Below are 21,757 nucleotides of genomic sequence, written 5' to 3'. Positions count from 1 at the left end.
ATCTTGACCATTAAGAGACTGAAAGAGGAAAATTTCCACCCATTTCTGGCAATATGATGGACTAAGTACCCTTATTGAACCTTCTGGGAAAAAAAGTTGTATTAAAAATTGAAGTGTGTTGTAAATGAATCTACAAACAGGCAAATGGGGAAAAAAGTACTCAGGCCAAAATTCAAGTAAAATCAGATATTTAGAGAAATGATAGGAACATTAAAGATGATCTGACTTTGAGAGCATTTGTGCAGTACAATTCAGGTGAAATTTAACTTTAGCTTTCATTGTCCTTTGGGAAACAGGGAAGGAAAAAAAAAGTCCAGGGCTTTCCGTGGTGGAGGTTTAATAAAACATCTCTTTTTCTAAAACTGGGACCTCAGAGTGCTATACCTTCGCTGTAATGGTAAAAGTCTGTCTAAATCCTTGGTACTGGTTGGTGGGGAGGGGAGAGGGAGGACAGGAAACAACATGTTAATCTCCACTGAGTATTTGTAACCATAGCTGGTTTTCACACAGGTTTCCAATCTTAATTCATTCTCCATGTGTTCTGGTTTGCTAGCTGCTGGAATGCAATATACCAGAAACGGAATGGCTTCTAACAAGGGAAATTTAATGAGTTGCTAGTTTACAGTTCTAAGACCAAGAAAATGTCCCAATTAAAACAAGTCTATAGAAATGTCCAATCAAAGGCATCCAGGGAAAGATACCTTGGTTCAAGAAGGCCTATGAAGTTCAGGGTTTCTCTCTCATCTGAAAAGGCACATGGCGAACACAGTCACAGTTTCTCTCTCGGCTGGAAGGGCACATGGCAAGCAAGGCATCATCTGCTACTTCCTCTCCTGGCTTCCTGTTTCATGAAGCTCCCTGGGAGGCCTTTTCCTTCTTTATCTCCAAAGGTCGCCGGCTTGCAGACTCTGCTTTGTAGTGCTGCAGCATTCTCTGCTCTCTCTGAATCTCTCATTCTCCAAAATGTTTCCTCTTTTATAGGACTTCAGAAACTAATCAAGACCCACTCAAATGGGTGGAGACATGTCATTCCCTAATCCAGTTTAACAACCATTCTTGACTAAATCACACCAACCAGGGAGATGACCTCATTACAGTTTCAAATATTCAGCATTGAATAAGGATTATTCTACCTTTAAGAAATGGGATTTATATCAAAACATGGCTTTTCTTAGGGGGCATACTTCCTTTCAAACCAGCACACCATGGGTGGTCTGTATAGTCTTCAGAGATTTTAGTTTAAGGTGATCTTGGGCTAGCCATGTCTCAAGCTCTCTGTCGGGAGCAAATGCACATTCTTTCTGAAAGAACCCATCTTCAATACAAGTGTCAAAGAATTATCCCAGATAGAATTCTAAGAGCTCTCAATTAGAAATCACAAAATTGAATGAAAGTCAGAAAAAAAGAAAACATAGACACAGACATGCAAAACCATAATATATTTGAATTATCAAACAGAATAGAAATGAGTATGTTTAATATGTTTGAGGAAGCAAAAGGAGTATTGAAACTGTCATATAAGAGCAAGAAAAATGATAATGCAGGTTTTAAAAGCAACCAAGTAAAACCTGAAGATATAAAAAATTTAATAATTAAAAATTAAAATTCTATGATAGATTTAAGGTTAGACATGACTGAAGAGAAAATTAGTGCATGGGAATGTAGATCTAAAGAAAGGATCTAGAATGCCACACAAAAATAGAAATATGACTTTAAAAAAGATTAAGTAAAAAAAAAAAAAGATTAAGTAGAGGAGAGAATGGGAAGTTTTAATGTGACAGAGTTCTAGAAGCAATGAAGGAGACTTGAGCAGAGACAGTATTTGAAGATAAAGTGGCTGATATTTTCCCAGATCACTCAAAAGATAATAAGGCACTTAATTCATGAAGTCTGATAAATTTCAAGGACAAGTAAAAAGAATCCATAGCTAGACAATGACAGCAGAACTTCAAAACAACAAACATTTTTAAATACAGCTGGAGAGAAAAGACACTTTATCCTCCTTCTTAATAGCAACACTAGAAACTAGAAGACTAGAATATCTTCTATGTGCCAGCAGAAAATACTTTATGAGAACAAAAGCAAAATTCAGGTTCAGAAAAACAAAGTGATTTTGCCACCATCAGACCTCACTAAAGTATTTCAAGTGAAAGGAAAATTATCCTAGATGGGAGATTTGGAGTGCAAGTAGGAAAGGTGAAAAAGAAAATTACAAACTTGTGAGTAAATGTAAACAAACTTTGACTATATAAAATAGTTACTGTTTCAGTGGTTTAAAGAACATGATTGGATTAAAATACACAATAAGTCAAAAGTGGGGGTGTGATCAGGGTTAAATCATTCTATGGGCCTTGTATTGATGGGGAGGCGTATAAAGGTACCGGTTAACTTTATTTTTAATTTTTTTAACTTTTTATTTTGTAATACTTAAAGGACAGTTACAAAAATAATACCAAATCTCATACAGAAAACTCCACCATACCCTCACCCATCCCCATCCAGATCCACCAATTTTAACATTTTGCCACATTTGCCGTATCATTCGATCTATCTATCCATCTGTCTGTTTGTCAGTCTATCAATCAATCCATTTCCTGAACACCTGAGTGTAGATTGTGTTCCTTAAACACTTAATACAGCCATGTGTATTTCTCAAGAACAAAGATATTTTTACATAACCACCATAAGAATGGTTATCAAGTCCCAGAAATTTAACATTGATGTAAAGCTACAGTCTGTATTCTAATTTTTCATATGTCCCAATAATGTCTCTTTGAGCCTTTTTCCTCTTCCTTTACTAGTTGCCAACCAGGATAATGCACTGCATTTAATTGTCATTTTCTCCTTAGTTGCTGTTTCTTTTTTTTTTTTTTAATTGTGGGAGTAGATATACAACATAAACTTTCCCATCACCACTACTCCAAAGCTTAGTATTCAATGGGATTCATAGCATGCACAAAATATTGTAAAACTCTCACCCCCTTTATGAAAACTTTCCCATCTCTCCAAATAGAAGTCCTACACCCATCAAATAATTCACCATTTCCCCACCCTCCACTCCTGGCAACCTGTACTCTATTTTTTTGTCTCTATGTTGTTGCATATTCTCCAATATTTTCTTTGTAGTTTTCATGGGCTTAAATTTAACATCCTAAATTATAAATATCTCATTTTCTTTGATATCAATTTGACTCCAGTAGTATACACAAACCATGTTCCTATAATCTTCCACCCCCACTTTTCTGTAGTAATTGATACAAATTACATGTTTGTAAGTGATGAATCCAAAAGCACTGATTTATCACCATGTTTTTTTTAATTTTTTATTAATTAAAAAAAATTACAAGAAACACAAACATTCCCAACACATACACTCAGCAATTCACAATATCATCACATAGTTGCATATTCATCATCATGATCATTTCCCAGAACATTAGCATTAATTCAGAAAAAGAAATAAAAAAACAACAGGAAAATATAACAAACAGAAAATAAAAAAATTTTTTACAGGCCATACCCCTTACTGATCCCTTTCATTGATCACTAGCATTTCAAACTAAATCTATTTTAACATTTGTTCCCCCTATTATTTATTTTTATTCCATATGTTCCTCTCATCTGTTCACAAGGTAGATAAAAGGAGCATCAGACACAAGGTTTTCACAATCACACAGTCACACTGTGAAAGCTATATCATTATACAATCATCATCAAGAAACATGGCTACTGGAACTACATTTTCAGGCAGTTCCCTCCAGCCTCTCCATTACATCTTGGATAACAAGGTGATATCTACTTAATGCATAAGAATAACCTCCAGGATAACCTCTCGACTCTGTTTGGAATCTCTCAGCCATTGACACTTTGTCTCATTTCATTCTTCTCCCTTTTGGTGGAGAAGGTTTTCTCAATCCCTTGATGCTGAGTCTCAGCTCATTCTAGAGTTTTTCTCAATCCCTTGATGCTGAATCTCAGCTCATTCTGGGATTTCTGTCCCACGCTGCCAGGAAGATCCACACCCCTGGTAGTCATGTCCCATGTAGACAGAGGGAGGGTGGTGAGTCTGCTTGCTGTGTTGGCTAGAGAGAGACGCCATATCTGAGCAACAAAAGAGGTTCTCTTGGGGGTGACTCTTAGGCTTAATTGTAAGTAGGCTTGACCTATCCCTTGTGGGGTTAAGTTTCATATGAACAAACCCCAAGACTGGGGGCTCAGCCTATACCTTTGGTTGTCCACACTGCTTGTGAGAATATCAAGAATTCAACTTGGGGAAGTTGAGTTTTCCCCCATTCTCACCATTCCCCGAAGGGGACTTTGCAAATACTTTTCCACTCACTGATCAAATCACTCTGGGATTCATCAGGGCATCACCTGGACAAACCAACAAAATCTCATGTCCTATACAAAGTTCCATGTACTTAAGGTGTTCAATCAACTATCTACATAAGTTATATTAGGAGATGCACTAGTCAAAGTATAGATTTGTACCAAATAAACATTTTTTGCTTTAGTCTCACACATTAGTTGAAATTTTAAAATATTAAGTACCATCTATTTTCAGCACACTGCAGTAATGACATTCTTTTGTTCTTCCTCATGCAAAAACATTTTTAAATTTGTACATTTAGTCACTATCATTGTACACTCTAGGCATTCCTAGATTACACCATCTCAATCTTTATCGTCTGTCTTTTTTTGTGATTTCATTTATGCCCCAGCCCTCCTCCCTCTATCATTCTCATATGCAGTTTCATTCAGTGTTTTAACATAATTGTGTTACAGTTAGGTAATACTGTGCTGTCCATTTCTGAGTTTTTATATTCAGTCCTGTTGCACAATCTGTATCCCTTCAGCTCCAATTACCCAACATCTTACCCTATTTCTATCTCCTGATGGTCTCTGTTACCAAGGAAATATTCCAAGTTTATTCAATAATGTCAGTTCATATCAGTGAGACCATACAGTATTTGTCCTTCTGTTTCTGGCTAATCACACTCAGCATAATGTCCTTAAGGTCCATTCATGTTGTTACATACTTCATAACTTTATTCTGTTTTAAAGCTGCATAATATTCCATCTTATGTAAATGTCACAGTTTGTTTAGTCAACTCTCTGTTGATGGACATTTTGGCTGTTTCCATCTCTTGGTAATTGTTAATAATGCTGCTATAAACATTGGTGTGCAAATGTCCATTTGTGTCCTTGGCCTCGTGTCCTTTGAGTAGAGACAGCATATGGATGGGTCCTGTTTTTTAATCCATTCTGCCAGACTATGTCTTTTGATTGGAGCGTTTAATCCGTTAACATTCAGTGTTATTACTGCATGGGTAGTACTTTCTTCTACTATTTTGCCTTCTGGATTTTATATGTCATATCTAATTTTCCTTCTTTTTACCTTTACTCATAGTCTTCCTTTCTACACTGTTCTCCACACCTCTCTCTTCTGTCTTCATATCTGTCTCTAGTGTTCCCTTTAGTATTTCTTGCAGAGCTGGTCTCTTCTTGGTCACAAATTCTCTCAGTGATTTTTTTGTGTGAAAATGTTTTAATTTCTCCCTCATTTTTGAAGGACAATTTTGCTGGATATAGAATTCTTGGTTGGCAGTTTTTCTCTTTTAATAATTTAAATATATTATCCCACTGTCTTCTCGCCATGGTTTCTGCTGAGAGATCTGCACATAGTCTTATTGGGCTTCCCTTGTATGTGATGGATTGCTTTTCTCTTGCTGCTTTCAAGATCCTCTCTTTCCTTTCACCTCTAACATTCTGATTATTAAATGTCTTGGAGTATGTCTATTTGGATCTGTTCTCTTTGGGGTACGCTGCACTTCTTGGATCTGTAATTTTAAGTCTTTCATAAGAGTTGAGAAATTTTCAGTGATAATTTCCTCCATTAGTTCTTCTCCTCCTTTTCCCTTCTCTTCTCCTTCTGGGACACCCACAACACATATATTCATGCGCTTCATATTGTCTTTCAATTCCCTGAATCCCTGCTCATATTTTTCCATTTTTTTCCCTATAGTTTCTGTTTCTTGTCGGATTTCAGATGTTCCGTCCTCCAGTCCAGAAATCCTATGTTCTGTCTCTTGAAATCTACCATTGTGGGTTTCCAATGTTTTTTTCATCTCTTCTACTGTGTCTTTCATTCCCATAAGTTCTGTGATTTGTTTTTTCAGACTTTCAGTTTCTTCTTTTTGTTCTTTCCTTGCCTTCTTTATATCCTCCCTCAATTCATTGATTTGGTTTTTGATGAGGTTTTCCATGTCTGTTCGTACATTCTGAATGAATTGTTTCAGCTCCTGTATGTCATTTGAATTGTTGATTTGTTCCTTTGACTGGGCCATATTTTCAGTTTTCCTAGTGTGATTTGTTATTTTTTGCTGGCATCTAGGCATTTAATTACCTTAATTAGTTTATTCTGGAGATTGCTTTCACTTCTTTTATCTAGGGTTTTCTTGCTGGATGAATTTGTTGTCTATCTGTTCTTTGACATTCCGTTCAGCTTTATCTGGACCTTTTAGCATAAGTTTTGTTTAACAGAGGAGAATTTTTCAGTTCTTGTTTTCTTGTTTCTTGTCCTGCTTGTGTGGTGCCTTCCCCCACACACACACTTAGGAGGGTCTACTTAGATATTATATACCCCAGCCAGATTTTCCCAGACCAAACTGGCCTCCTATCAGGAGGAAAGAGTCACCTGCATCGGTTTTCCCTGAGAGTGAGACCCAGCAGGTTGAAAGACTTTCCTGTGAAGTTTCTGGACTCTGTTTTTCTTAATCCTGCCCTGTGTGTGGCGCTTCTCTGACTGCAGGTCCCACCAACATAAGATGGTGCGCTACCTTTAATTTTGGCAGACTCTCACTGCTGGGGGCGTGGTGGAGACAGAGGAGAGGTTGTAGGCTGGTTTTAATGGCTTCAAATTACCAAGCCCTGGCTTCTGAATTCCTTGATGGAGGGATTCCACCTGGGTGGGCTTCACCCCTCCCCTGGGGAAGGCGCAAGCTCCAGATAAGCCCACAAAAGAGCTCACTTCTGCCTATGCCTGGGGCAGTTGCAGCCTGAAAAGTCCTGCCACTGTATCCAGAGGCAGTCAAGCCTTTGTAGATACACAGCCACAAAAACCTCTGTTTCCTTCTTTTTTTTTTCCCCCTTTTTCTGTCTGTCCTGCCTCCTTGGCACCAAGGCAAAATGAGCAACCTTCACTTTGATCAGGTTCACCTAAGCTGGGGGCCTATTTTTAGTAGTCAGAATTTGTTAATTAGTTCCACAATTGGCGTTTGATTGTGCCCAGTCCCTGATGCTGGTAAAGTCCTTTCCTTTCCCCTCTAGGAAGCGGCCTGTGGGGAAGGGGCGCTGGCCACTGCAGCTTTGGGAACTCACGGTTCTAGTGGGTGCTCGCAGCCGGTCCAGACTGGGGTACGCTGTGTGTCTCGTCACTGACATGGCCCCAGGAGCTGTTCTGTACTGTTTCTGGTTATTTAGTAGTTGTTCTGGAGGACGAACTAAAATGCGCATGCTGTAAAGCCGCCATCTTGACCCGGAATTCTATGGTACTGGTTAACTTTAAACATTAATAAGTTAGATATACATATTAAAATCTATATAGTACTTTTTAAAAATAATGCAAAAAGTTTTATATCTTCCAAAATAGCAGAGGGGGGGAATGGACGGAGAGAAAATAAAATCAATCCTAATAAAATCAATCCTAAAGAAGAGAAGAAATTTAGAAAAAGAGGGACAAACAGAAAATACTAATGAGATGGTAGAAATAAATCATAAACTGTTAGTAATTATCATTGGGCTAGATTATTTGAAAAGATCGCTTATTCTTTCTAACTCTGTCTCAATGCCCCTTTGTAATGTGACTTTGCTATTCCTCCCAAGAAGAGGTGGAATAGAGGTCAACCATCCTAGTTTAGGCCTCCTAGTCAATCAGCTGTCAGCTGCCAGTGGAGCCTCTACAGGACTGCAACCACCTGAATAATTCCAAACAAGACTGCTGGTTTGAAAGGATGTATGGACTGTAGAAAAGCCATGTTTTAATCAAAAATCCATTTCGTAATGGCGGAATAATGCCTATTCAGTACTGTATGTTTGAATCTGTAATTAGATAATCTCCCTGGAGATGTGATTTAATCAAGTGTGGTTATCAAGATGGACTAGTCTCCACCCATTTGGGTGGGTCTTGATACGTTTCTGGAGTCCTATAAAAGAGGAAAGATTTTGGAGATTGAAAGTTTCAGAGAGAGCAGAGCAGAATGACCTAGCCACAAGAAGCAGAGTCCACCAGCCAGCGACCTTTGGAGATGAAGAAGGAAAACACCTCCCAGGGAGCTTCATGAAACCAGAAGCCAGGACAGAAAGCTAGCAGATGACACCGTGTTCACCATGTGCCCTTCCAGCAGAGAGAGAAGCCCTGACTGTGTTCCCCATGTGCCTTCTCATTTGAGAGAGAAACCCTGAACTTCATCAGCTTTCTTTTTTTTTTTCATAGAATTAAGTTATATTTTCACACTGATTACTTTAAGATAAACTAATATACCCACTTAAAAATATTTATCAAGAGCATCAAAGGTACTGTTATAGTTTGATTGCAGTAATTCTGCTTTAAAATTGTTCCCCAGAAAACGTATCTCAAAGAAATTGTGTCCAACAATGTGAACCAAAGCATATTGCGTTCATTCATTCAATCATTTCTCATTCATTCAGTACACATTCAACACTGGTATGTTCCGGTCACTATTCTAGGCACCAGAGATAAAACAGTGAACAATTAATGACCCCAGCTGTTTTTGTCTTACATTCTGGTGAATTCCTAGTAATCATAAAAGTGTTACTTATGATAGCTGGGAAAACATGTCCAAAATAAGAGTATGATTAAATAAATTATAATACATCCATACTCTGGAGTATGCAGCTGTTAAAAATAATTTTTGAACGACATTTATCAATATAGGAAATATTCAAATGTCAAAAGATCACAACTTTGATACAACACTGTATATATATTATAAATGGATATAAAACAGACTATTCACACTAATATGTATGAGTACATCTCTACACTGAAGTAGTAATACCACTTCCATTAAATGATGTTATATTTAAAGTAAAAATCATGTTGAAAATGTCCATATATTATTTACATTTATATTTGAAAATTTTATATATTTGACACACTTAATATTTTATGTATGCAAATGTTATGTTCATTTTATTTTCATTTTGGAAAAATTATAAACTTAAATACCCAAAGAGATTGGTTAAATGAATGGTGGTACATTTTATGTGATAGAAAGACTAAAAGATGTCATTAGGCTTTTTCTCTGGACAGACTTGGATTATAGGTAATGTTCTCTTCTTTATATATGTAGATATAAAGTTATACAATCCCTTTCTTAAAATTTTAACTTGGGAAAATGAATTTAAAACTAATGTTTTAATTTTACTTGTTTTGCTATTATTTGTATTTTATTTTTTTTAATGTATTTGTCAGGATTCTTTAGAGGAACAGAACCAACATAGATATATGTAAATATTATGAGATTTTATAAAACTGTCTCATGCAACTGTGGGAATGCATAAGTTCAAATTGCATAGCGCAAGCTGTAAACTAACAACTCCAATGAAGGTTTTTGATGAATTACCCAGGAGAAGTGGCTGCCTGAAGCCAAGATGAAAATTCTCTTCTGACTGCTGAAGTCATTACTTTTCCTTTTAAAGCCTTCAGCTGATTGGCGAATCCTCTCTCATTGCTGAAGACAATCTCCCTAGTTGATGATAGATGTAGTCACCCATGAATGCAATCAATTTATTGATGATTTAAGTGCACAAAACATCCTCACAGTACCAGTTAGGCCAGTGCTTTCTTGAACAGACAACTGGACAGCATTACCTGGCTAAGCTGACACATGAACCTGACCATCACACTTTATTAGGTAAGTTGTGGGTTTATGGAACAAGCATGCATAAAATACAGGAGCCCACCAAAACTGCACACCACCAAAAACAACTTGCATTGGTTTGGACCGTTTTTTACAATTGACAATAGCAAATTTATATAATTGTACTACTAGTTAAAAACCACGGACTAACTTAGGGTTCCCTGTGTAGTATAGTTCCATGGGTTTTTAAAAAGTTTATTCTGTCACCACATATAAAATCTGATATTTCCCTTTTTTCATCTTATTCAGATATATATTCCAGTGCTCTTAATTGAGTTCACAATGTATGCTACCATCACTACCATCCATTACCAAAACATTTCCATCATTTCAAACAGGAATCTTATATTTTAAGGCTCAACTTCCCATTCCCTATCATCAGCCTGTCCCCTACTAACCTATATTCTAGGTTCAACTCTATGAGTTTAATTATTCTAATTTCTTCAAATCAGTGAAATCATACAATAGTTGTCCTTTCATGGCTGGCTTATTTCACTGAATATGATGTCATCAAGGTTCATTCATCTTGCCGCATATACCAGGACTTCCAGTAGCTTTCTATGGCTGAATAATATTGCATGGCATCTATAGATCACATTTTATTTATCTATTCATTGGTTGATGATGGGCACTTGGGTTGCTTTCCTCTGACCAATTGTGAACAATGCTGCTATGAACATTGGTGTGCAAATATCTATTTGAGTCCCTGCTTTTAATTCCTTTGAGTCTACCTAGTATTGGGATTTCAGAATCATATTGTAGTTTTATACTTAGTTTTCTGAGGAACTGCCAAATGGTTTTCCACAGCAGCTGCACCACATACAATTGCCACCAGCAGTGAATGATGTCCCTCTTTCTCCACATCTCTCTGACACTTATTATTTTTCTGTTTTTCTTTTTTATAATATATTTATAAAATGTGAATCATATATAAATTATATATTTTTGTAATATATTTTATAACAATATTTTTATAATATAATCTAGTGGGTGTGAACTGGTATCTCATTGTAGTTTTGATTTGCATTTCCCTGATGGCTAATGATGCTGAGCATCTTTTCATGAGCTTTCTGTCCATTTGCATGTCTTCTTTGGAGAGTTGTCTGTTCAATTATTTTGCCCATTATTAAATTGGGTTGTTTGTCATTTTGTTGTTAAAGTCCTAAAGATGCTCCCGTATGTTTTCATCTACGAGTTTGATAATTCTAAGTATTATATTAAGATATTTTATCCATTTTGCATTGATTTTTGCATATGGTGTGAAGTAGGGGTCCTCCTCCTTATTATTATTTTTTTTTTTTGCAAATAGATATCCAGTTTTCCCAGCACCATTTGTTGAAGAGACCATTCTTTTCCAATTGAGTGTTCTTTGCCACTTTGTCAAAAATCAGTTGGCCATAAACATGAGGGTCTATTTCTGAGCTCTTGATTCAATTCCATTGCCCTATATGTCAGTCCTTTTGCCAGTACTATGATGTTTTTATTACTGTGGCTTTGTATTAACTTTTAAGATCAATAAAGTGTGAATTCTCCAACTTTGTTCTCCTTTATCAGGGTGGCTTTAAGTATTCTGGCAAGTTACCCTTCCATACAAATTTGTTGATTGGCTTTTCCGTTTCTTCAAAGAAGGTTGGAATTTTGATTGGATTGCACTGACTCTCTAAAATGTTTTAGGTAGTATCGACGTCTTACTAATAGTTGGTCTTCCAATACATGAACATGGAAAGTCCTTCTATTTACTTATGTCTTCTTTAATTTTTTTAGCAATATTCTGTAGGTTTCTGTTTACAAGTCCTTTCTATCCTTGGTTTGATTTCCTTCTAGATATTTGATTATTTTGGTTGCTCTTGAGAATGACTTTTTTTTTCTTGATATCTTCTTCCAATTGTTCATTGCTTGAATACAGAAACACTACTGATTTTGGGGTATAGATCTTCAACCCTGCTGCTTTGCTAAATTCATTTATCAGCTTTAGGAACTTTGTTGTGGATTTTTCAGGGTATTCTGTATATAGGATCACATCACCTACAAATAGGGAAATATTCTTATTTTTCAATTTCATGCCCTCTATTTATTTTCTTGCCTAAATGTTCTCAGTCAGAATTTCCAGTACAATGTTGAATAAGAATGGTACTTATTCAACTTGACTTGTTCCTGATCTTAGAGGGAACATTTTAAGTCTTTCACCATTAAATAGGATGTTAGCTGTGAACTTTTCATATATGCCATTTATTATGTTGAAATTTCCTTCTGTTTCTAGTGTTCTGATTTTTTTTTAGTATCAAAGAGAATTGCATTTTGTCAAATGCCTTTTCTGCGTCAATTGTGTGATGTGTTTTTCCTGTTCATTCTGTTTATGTGGTTTATCACATTAACTGATTTTCTTATGTTGAACCAATCTTGTATGACAGGGATAAATCCCACTTGATGCTATCTAATGCTTTAATATGTTGTTGGATGTGGTTTGCTAGTACTTTGCTGACGATTTTTGCATTTATATCCATAAGAGATACTGTCTGTAGTTTTTTTTTCTGTCCTCCCCTGTGATATCCTTATCTTACTTTGATATGAAAGTGATTTGGACTCATAGAATGAATTAAGGAATATCCCATCCTCTTTAAGTTTTGGAAGATTGTGAGCACAACTGGGGTTAAGTCTCCTTGGAATGTTCAGTAGATTCCCCCCATGAAGCCATTGATCTGATTCTGCGTTTTTTCTTTTTTGGGGGAGGTTTTTTTATGACTTTTTGAGATCCTTTGCTAATAACTGGTTTATTGAGATGTGTGATTCCTTCCTGAGTCAATGAAAGTAGTTTGTGCAATTTTAAGAAAAAGTCCATTTTATTCATAATGTTTTTTTAAATAGTATCCTCTTATATTCCTTTTTGTTTCAGTGGGATCAGTAGTAATGTCCTCCTTTTCATTTCTGAATTTCACAATTTGCATCTTCTCCCTCACTTACATCCCCCTTTCTCTGCATTTTCATCAGACTAGCTAAAGATTTGTAAATTTTATTGATATTTTGAAAGAATGCAGTTTTAGTTTTGTTGATTCCCTTAGTTGTGTGTGTTCATCTTTTTAATTTCATTTTTCACTATTCTAACTGTTGCTTCCTTTCTTCTGCTTGCTTTGGGTTTAATATCCTCTTCTTTGTGTAGTTTTTCCAGTTTAGAGGTTAGGTCTCAGATTTGGATTTTTCCTCCTTTTTGATGCAAGCCTTAGAATGATACATTCTCATCTCAGAACTGCCTTTACTGCATCATAAGTTTTTGGTATGTTGTATTTTCATGATATCAATTATTGAAAGTTGTGTGTTGAAGTCACTTCCTATTAAGGTAGAACTGTTAATTTCTCCCTTCAAATCTGTCAGTATTTGCTTCATATACTTTGGGCTCTTCTGTTTGGTGCATATATATTTATAATTGTTATACTTTCCTGTTGAATTTACCCCTTTATCAGTATTTAATGATCAATGACCATCTTTGACCCTGTTCTAGTTTGCTAGCTGCTGGAATGCAATATACCAGGAATGGAATGGCTTTTAAAATGGGAATTTAACAAGTTGCTAGTTTACAGTTCTAAGGCTGAGAAAATGTCCCAATTAAAACAAGTCTATAGAAATATTCAATCTAAGGCATCCAGGGAAAGATACCTTGGTTCAACAAGGCTGATGAAGTTCAGGGTCTCTCTCAAGTGAAAAGACACATGGTGAACACAGTCAGGGCTTCTCTCTTAGCTGGAAGGGCACGTGGTAAACACGGTGTCATCTGCTAGCTTTCTCTCCTGGCTTCCGGTTTCATGAAGCTCCCCAGGAGGTGTTTTCCTTCTTCATCTCCAAAGGTTGCTGGCTCGTGGACTCTGCTTCGTGGTGCTACAGCATTCTCTGCTCTCTCTGCATCTCTCATCGGCTTTCTTGAACCAAGGTATCTCCATAGACTTGCTTTAATTGGGACATTTTCTCAGCCTTAGAACTATAAACTAGTAATTTATTAAATTCCCCTTTTTAAAAAAAGCCATTTTGATTCTGGTATATTGCATTCCAGCAGCTAGCAAACTAGAACAAAGACCAAGAAAAGAACTGTTTAGATAAGCCCAGCTCAAGTTGCTGGCTCAGAGAATTATGAATGAATAAAACATTATAGCAATAGATAACTGATAAATTGATGGTTGCAAAAGTTCTAAATATTTCTGTTAAAGGGTAAAGATTAGACTATATAAAACACTGAGATTTTAAAAATCCAGATATATATAAGAGGCACATTTATAACCTAAAGATACAGAAAGGTTGAAAATAAAAGATGGAAAATGTTGTCTCAGGCAAATAGCAACCAGGAGAAAGCTAGGATAGCTTTAGTACAAATTTACATAAGGAAAAACATTACTAGAAAGCAAAGGGTCTGAAATAATGATAAAAGCTATAATTTGCTAGCAATATGTAACATTTCTAAACTGTATGTTTCTAATAGCCTAACCTAGCCTAAAAATATGAGGGAAAAAAACCAACAAAACTACAAGGGAAATAATAGACCGAACATCATACTGATCTGTCATTTAAATGTCACTCAATAATTAATAGATCTCACAGGGGAAAAAAATCAGTGAAGATGTAGAAAACACCAACAACACAATTAACTTATCTAATGGGCATATATAGAACACTGCCCCAAGTAACTAAGATATTGAGAATATATGGTTATTCTCTAACCATGTATTAGAAGTCAGTAGCAAATATTACTAGAAAACCCCTGTGTGGTAGTTAGGTTCATGTGTCAACTTGGCCAGGTGATGGTGCCTAGTTCTGCTGCTGTGGATTTGAATCACTAGCTTGTGAAACTCATCTATGGCTGTTTACATCTGCAGTTTCTAAGGGGAGTGCCTTTCTCAATTAGTGATGTTTAATTAAATTCATGGGAAGCTTAAAAGAGAGAACTCAGTGCAGCACAGCCCAAGCAGCTCAGCATATCTCATCTCAGCACTCACAGCTCAGCCCAGACCCTTGGAGATGCAGAAAGGAATCACCCCAGGGAAAGCTGTTGGAACCCAGAAGCCTGAACAGAAGGCCAGCAGAGATTGCCTTGTGCCGTCCCGTGTAAGAGAGAACCTCAGATGAAAGTTAACTGCCTTTCCTCTGAAGAACTGTACGTTTTTAACTAAATAAATCCCCTTTTATTAAAAGCCAGTCCATCTCTGGTGAATTGCATTCTGGCAGTTTTGGCAGACTAGAACAACCTGCATATTTAAAAATTAGAAATCTATTTCTAAATAATTGATGTACCAAGAAATCATTATAGTGTTCTTAAAGTGTTTATAGTGATGAATACACAACTGTGTTATTGTGAGCCATTGATTGTACACCATGCTTGGACTGTATGTGGGTGAAGATGTGTCAATAAAAAATTTTATTTTAAAAGAAAGCATGGTATTTAGAAAATATTGAGAAGAGAAGAATAAAAACTATTCCATGTATTAAAACTTTGGGATGCAGTGGTACTTAGAAGGCAATTTATTGTCTTAAAAGTTTAAAATGGAGAAGGAGAAAGACAAAAAATTAAGCATACCACTCAAGGTTAAAAAAAAATCTTAGAAGGATGGAAATAGGTAAGATAGAAATTATTGAAAGAGAAAAATACATTTCTAATTGGATTATAAAATGTACATTGCCAAGACTAATAAGATTGACACAATGCCTGGCAAGATTGATCAAAAGGAAAAAAAAGATGGCACTGGTAAACATTGTTAGAAATTAAAATAGAAGCATAACCACAGAGGTGGCAAAGATAAAAAAACAATATTATTCAGCTAAATTTAAAACTGGATAAAATAGTTTTATTTTATTCCTGGGAATTTTGAACTTGCCAAAGAAGAAATAGAAAACTCAAATAGTTCTGTAATATTTCAAGATTTTGGATTTTTAGTTTAAGCGTTTCTCACAGTGAAAGCACCAGGACTAAATGAAATTCTGCCAAGCATCCTAGGAACAAATAATTCCAATCTTAACAGACTATTCTATAATTGTAAATAGACAACACTTCCTAACTCATTATAGGAGGCTAGCATAACCTTGATACCTATAGTTGATAAGAACAAAATGAGAAAGGAAAATTATAGGTGGAACTTACCCATAAGCATAGTGTTGAGAGCTTTCTCTTTAAGGTTAAAAATAGGACAAGAATATGAACCACCAGCTCTTCATTTCAACTTTACTGGAAATTATGGCCAGAATAGAAGGCAAGGAAAAGTATTGGAAAATAAGAACTAAAACTGATTATTTGTGGATGATATGGTTGGCTATGTGGAATTACCCCACTCCACTCACCAAATATATTCATCATTGATATTACTAAGGTTTGGGTTAAAAAAAAATTTTATTTATATTCTCTGGTAAGAAATAGAAAATGTAGTTTTTAAAGAGATATAAAAAATAAACCCAACAAAATCCAAATAAGACCTGTATAGAGAACATGATAAAACTATTGGAAAAGCATTTAAAATGTCTTGAATGCAAAAAACATAGCATGTTCATGGATTGCAGAACTCAGTATCACAAAGATGTTAGTACTCTCCAAATTATCTATTGTCAGTGCAATTACAGTCCAAATCACAACAGGATTCTGTGTATATATTTGTTCATGGATTTTTATGAGCTAATTCTAAAATTTATATGGAAGAGTAAGGGCCAAGAATAAGAAGACATTTCTAAAAAGAACGTGGTGGAAGCATTTGACTTAAAACAGTGGTGTATTGGCTCAAGGATAATCCAGTTGACCAATGGAAGAAATTAGTACCAAACTGATCCACACATGTGAATATTTAATTTATGACATAGCAACAGGGAAAGTTCAGATTTTTCAATAATTAGTGCTGAGACAATTGGTTATTGAGGTGGGAAGAAAAATTAAGATTGGACTTTATGCTGGTTTGAAACTATTGTGTACCCCAGAAAATATCCATGTTCTTTAATCCTAATTCAATATTGTTGTGTGGGATCTTTCTTATTAAGATGTTTCCATAGAGATGTGACCCACCCAGTTGTGGGTGGGATCTTTTGATTGGGTGGTTTCCATGAAGATATGTCCCCACCCATTCAAGGTGAAGTTGCTTACTGGAGTCCTTTAAGAGGAAACTATTTTGGGGGCAGGCCACAGTGGCCCAGTGGTAGAGTTCTCACCTACCATGCCAGAGATCCGGGTTCAGTTTCCAGTGCCTGCCTATGCAAAAAGAAAAAAGAAGAAACCAAGAGGGAACCATTTTGGAAAAAGCTTTAGAGCCCACACAGCCAAAGACCTTTGGAGCTGCAGAGGAAAAACACCCCCAAAATCATGAAGCGAGAAGATAGGAGAGAAAGCTAGCAGATGTTGCATGTGCCTTCCCAGCTGACAGGTGTCTAGAAGCCAAAGACCCCCAGCACATGTCAACCACATACCATCCCAGCTGACAGAGGTGTTCTGGATGGCATCAGCCTTTCTTGAGTGAAGGTAACCTCTTGCTGGTGCCTTAATTTGGACATTTTCACAGTCTTAGAACTGTAAACTTGCAACTTGATGAATTCGCTTTTTAAACGCCATTCTGTTTCTGGTATATTGCATTCGGCAGCTTTAACAAACTAAAACAAACTCCTACCTCACGCCATATACAAAAAATAACTCCCAGTGGGTTGAGGATGTAAATTTTAAAGGCATAATTATGAAACACTTAAAAAAATGTAAAAAAAAATCTTTAAGTTAGGACATAAGGAAAAATTCTGTAATGCACACAAGAAAATGTGTATATCGAAGGATTCAAATCTTGTCTGAGCAGTAAGTGGGTAAAGGAAGAACTTGTTGAAAGGCATGTTGAGTGGATATGCATGTGGTTCTTTGTTTTAGATAAAAGAGACTTGAAAAGATTTGAATGTTGATGGGTAAGATTGGAAATACTGGAGAGAGATGGAATAATTGATACCTGAAGAATTGGGTGGAAATGGAATCCACAATACATGGAAAGAACCTCAGACATTTAAGCATTAGTTTATGAGTATCTCAGAGGCAGAGTCCTTCATGTTGACTATCGGTATCATGCTCCTTCACAGCATATATACACTTCCTTACTACACCAGGCATGACAAGGATACAATGGTGAACAAAATCAAACCTAGACCCTGTCCACATGAATTTATAGTGTAATAATTTATGATAATAATTTATAATAAATTTATAATTTATCAGTGGAAACAGACATTAATTAAAACCTTTTGTTGTTTCTGTTGTTTGTAGAGCTTTTTTGCAGTTTTAATTCTTCATTTTTTTAACTTATTTGCTTAAACAGAAAAGTTCACAAGAAGGATATGCAAAAAACTCAGGCTCCTTTGTCAGGGTAGGGATTAATAAGAGGAATCTATTTTTCCTTCACTAAATCAATGTCATGTACTGAAAATGCCACAGGTACTATTGCTATTTCATTGTTTCTCTTTTCTCCCATAGTGAAGAGTGAATCCCAGCGAGCTCTTCGTGTGGAGTGGTGAACTGTGTGGGGTTACTTTAACTTGGAAATCATGCAGAGATCTTCACGTCTGAAGAGAGAGCTCAGCCTGTTAGCCACAGAGCCACCTCCAGGCATCACATGCTGGCAAGAAAAGGACCAAACAGATGATCTCCAAGCTCGTGGGTATTATTATTGCAACATGTCTAAGATGAGAGTCATGACCATATTAAAGATTCTGTGTTGAAATTCAAACATTTGTATATCCTTCTAAAGTAGGGAATAATTTCATTTCAAAGTGCCATACCATCTTTCTGTCTTCATTTGTTTGCATTCCTAAAAGATTTGCTTGGCATCTCTTGCTTCTATGGCCTTTTATTACATTTTTTAGTGATTTATACCCAAGATTTGTGCATCTGCTTTGAAGTAGCAGATGTTTAGACCAAAGATCACCATTTCAAGTGTCTGGGAGGCCAAGCAGAAAGTATAAATGATTAGAATACTGTGTTCCAAACAAATTAGGAAAATGCAGGTTGTATTTGGTCTGTGACTAGCATTTTCTACCTTCTGTTTTAGATCTTCTGTATGTCCTTCCTTGACACCAACTTTTAGGGTACATCAGCATCATTGTGCATTGCATGAGGACTTGTTAAAGCCCTAAGAGTGAATTACTGATTTAGCCTCAGTTTCTTTATTAGGACCATAGCCCCATGTTGTCCACATGGTATGGTAATTCAGATCATTTGATTTCCTTTTAACTTTTTTTTTATCTTTTAAGAAATAGTAGGTGGGGCCAACACACCTTATGAAAAAGGTATTTTCAAGCTGGAAGTTATCGTTCCTGAAAGGTTAGTGTGAATTTGATTCTAAGAATAGAGGGTAAAGTTTAGTTATTGGAATACAGAGCACTGTATTCGGTAGAGCATTAACTCTAAGAGTTAAAGGACCTGGGTTTTAATCCCAGGTCTTAATGTGGCCTTGGGCAAGTTATTTTTCTCTGTCTGGAGTTTGGTTTCCTTCTCTAAATAATGGGCTAGATCATGCCTAAGGCCCTTTTTAAGTCAAGTCTCCTTTAAGACTCTTATAAGAAAAGTTTTGTTGAAGTAGTCCTTGCAGAATGGGAAAGAGAAAGAAATGAATATCTACTTGTTGAAGTGTAGACATCTGTTTAACAGGCCAAACCGTGGCCAAACTTGTTCACAGTCCTGAGAGAGATAGCTTAATCATGTGGTATATCAGTTCTAAAAATAGCCTGGGAATTTTCTAAGATTTGCTTCATGCTAAAGAGACATCATAACAAAATGGCAGTGTATAAATCTTTATTAGAGCCTGATTTGAAAAACTCAGCTATAAAAGACATTTTGGGGGCAATACAGGAAATCTGAATATAGACTGAAAAGTAGATAGTATTGGTGTATTATTTTAAATTTATCATGGGTGTGGTTGGAATGTATGTATGTGGACATTTCTGAATAAAAATATTTAAAGAATTTATCATAGGTGTAATAACAGTATTACAGTTACATAGAGGCTTATAAGAATAAGAGATATGTGCTGAAGTATTTAGTAGGTAAAGTGGCTTGAATCCAGATGGGGGGTATATGGGTGTTTTTTTTGTTTGTTTTGTTTCGTTTTTTTGCATGGGCAGGCACCAGGAATTGAACTGGTTCTCTGGCATGACAGGAGAGAACTCTGCCACTGAGCCACTGTGGCCTGCCCTATTTGTTTTTTAATTTCTTTATTTTGTATTATCACACCAAGAAAACATACAAACATGAGCATTCTTAACATACAAACATACTGTGTATGGTGTACAATCGGTGGCTCACAGTATCACCACATAGTAGTATATTCATCACCATGATCATTTTTTAGAGTATTTGCATCACTCCAGAAAAAGAAATAAAAAGAAAAAAAAACACACATACCATAACCCTTCTCTCATTGAACACTAGTATTTCCATCTACTGCATAGATTTTAACCTTTGTTCCCCCTGTTTTTTCCCTATATCCCTTACCACTCCCTTTCATTGTTCACCAGTATTTCAGTCTACTCAATTTATTTTAACATTTGTTCCCCCTATTATTTATTTTTAATCCATATTTTTTAGTCATCTGTTAATATCATAGATAAAAGGAGCATTCAACACAAGGTTTTCACACCACATAGTTACATTGTGAAAGCTATATCATTATACACTCATCTTCAAGAAACGTGGCTACTGGAACACAGCTCTACAATGTCAGGCATTTCCCTCTAGCCTCTCTAATACACCTTAAACTAAAAGAGAAATATCGATAAAATGCATAAGAATAACCTCCAGGAAAACCTTTCAACTCTGAAATCCCTCAGCCACTGACACTTTATTTTGTCTCATTTCTCTCTTCCCCCTTTCAGTCGAGAATGTTTTCTCAATCCCTTGGTGCTGAGTCCCAGCTCATTCTAGGGTTTCTGTCTCACAATGCCAGGGAGATTTACCCCCTTTGGAGTCATGTCCCACGTAGAGAGGGGGAGGGCAGTGAGTTTGCTTGCCATATTGGCTGGGAGAGACATAGGCCTCATCTAAGCACCAAAAGAAGTTCTCTGGGGCTGATTCTTAGGCCTAATTTTAAGTATAAGTATAATAAGTATTATATCCTTTGCAGGGATTAATTCATATGAACAAACCCCCAAATTGAGGGCTCGGCCTATTGATTTGGTTGTCCCCACTGCTTGCGAGAATATTAGGAATTCTCCAAAGGAGGAAGTTGAATTTTCCCCCTTTCTCGCCATTCTCCCAAGGGGATGTTGCAAATATTTTTTTACTCACTGTTCAAATCACTCTAGGATTTATCGGGGCATCACTCTGGTCAAACGTACAAAATCTCATGCCCTATTCAATGTTCCATGTACTTACAGACTCCAATCACACTGTCCATATAAGTTATATTAGGAAATGGACTAGTCAAAATATAAATTTTTTACCAAATAAACATTTTTTGCTTTAATCTCACACAAAACTTAAAGTTTGAAAATATGAACTACCATCTATTTTCAGTACCCTGCAATATTAACATTCCTTTGCTCTTCTTCATGCAAAAGCATTTTTTAATTTGTACATTTAGTCACTATCATTGTACACACTAGGCATTCCTAGAGTATACCACCTCAGTCTTTATCATCTATCTTTCCTTCTGGTTTCATTTGTGCCCCCAGCCCTCTTCCGTCTTATCGTTCTCACATTCACCTTCATTCAGTGTACTAACATTGTGCTACAGTAAAGAAGTATTGTGCTATCTGTTTCTGAATTTTTACAATCAGTCCTGTTGCTCAAGTTACCCAATATCTACCCTATTATCTCCTGATGGCGTCTGTTC

General features: G+C 36.2%; 1 protein-coding gene across 2 annotated transcripts in view; it reads left to right on the top strand.

Moving 5' to 3' along the window:
- UBE2T (ubiquitin conjugating enzyme E2 T) overlaps positions 1 to 21,757 on the top strand; it is a 43,604-nt gene that overhangs the window by 12,036 nt on the left and 9,811 nt on the right. For both annotated transcript variants that reach the window (XM_077157409.1, XM_077157408.1), the window contains exons 2-3: positions 18,403 to 18,582; positions 19,179 to 19,248. In XM_077157409.1, coding sequence (XP_077013524.1) covers positions 18,474 to 18,582; positions 19,179 to 19,248 — 179 coding nt within the window. In that variant the 5' untranslated portion in view covers positions 18,403 to 18,473. The remainder of the gene's footprint in view (positions 1 to 18,402; positions 18,583 to 19,178; positions 19,249 to 21,757) is intronic.

Source organism: Tamandua tetradactyla, chromosome 4, assembly GCF_023851605.1.
Source record: "Tamandua tetradactyla isolate mTamTet1 chromosome 4, mTamTet1.pri, whole genome shotgun sequence".
Lineage (NCBI taxonomy): Eukaryota > Metazoa > Chordata > Mammalia > Pilosa > Myrmecophagidae > Tamandua > Tamandua tetradactyla.
This window is presented reverse-complemented; position numbering and strand designations above follow the sequence as displayed.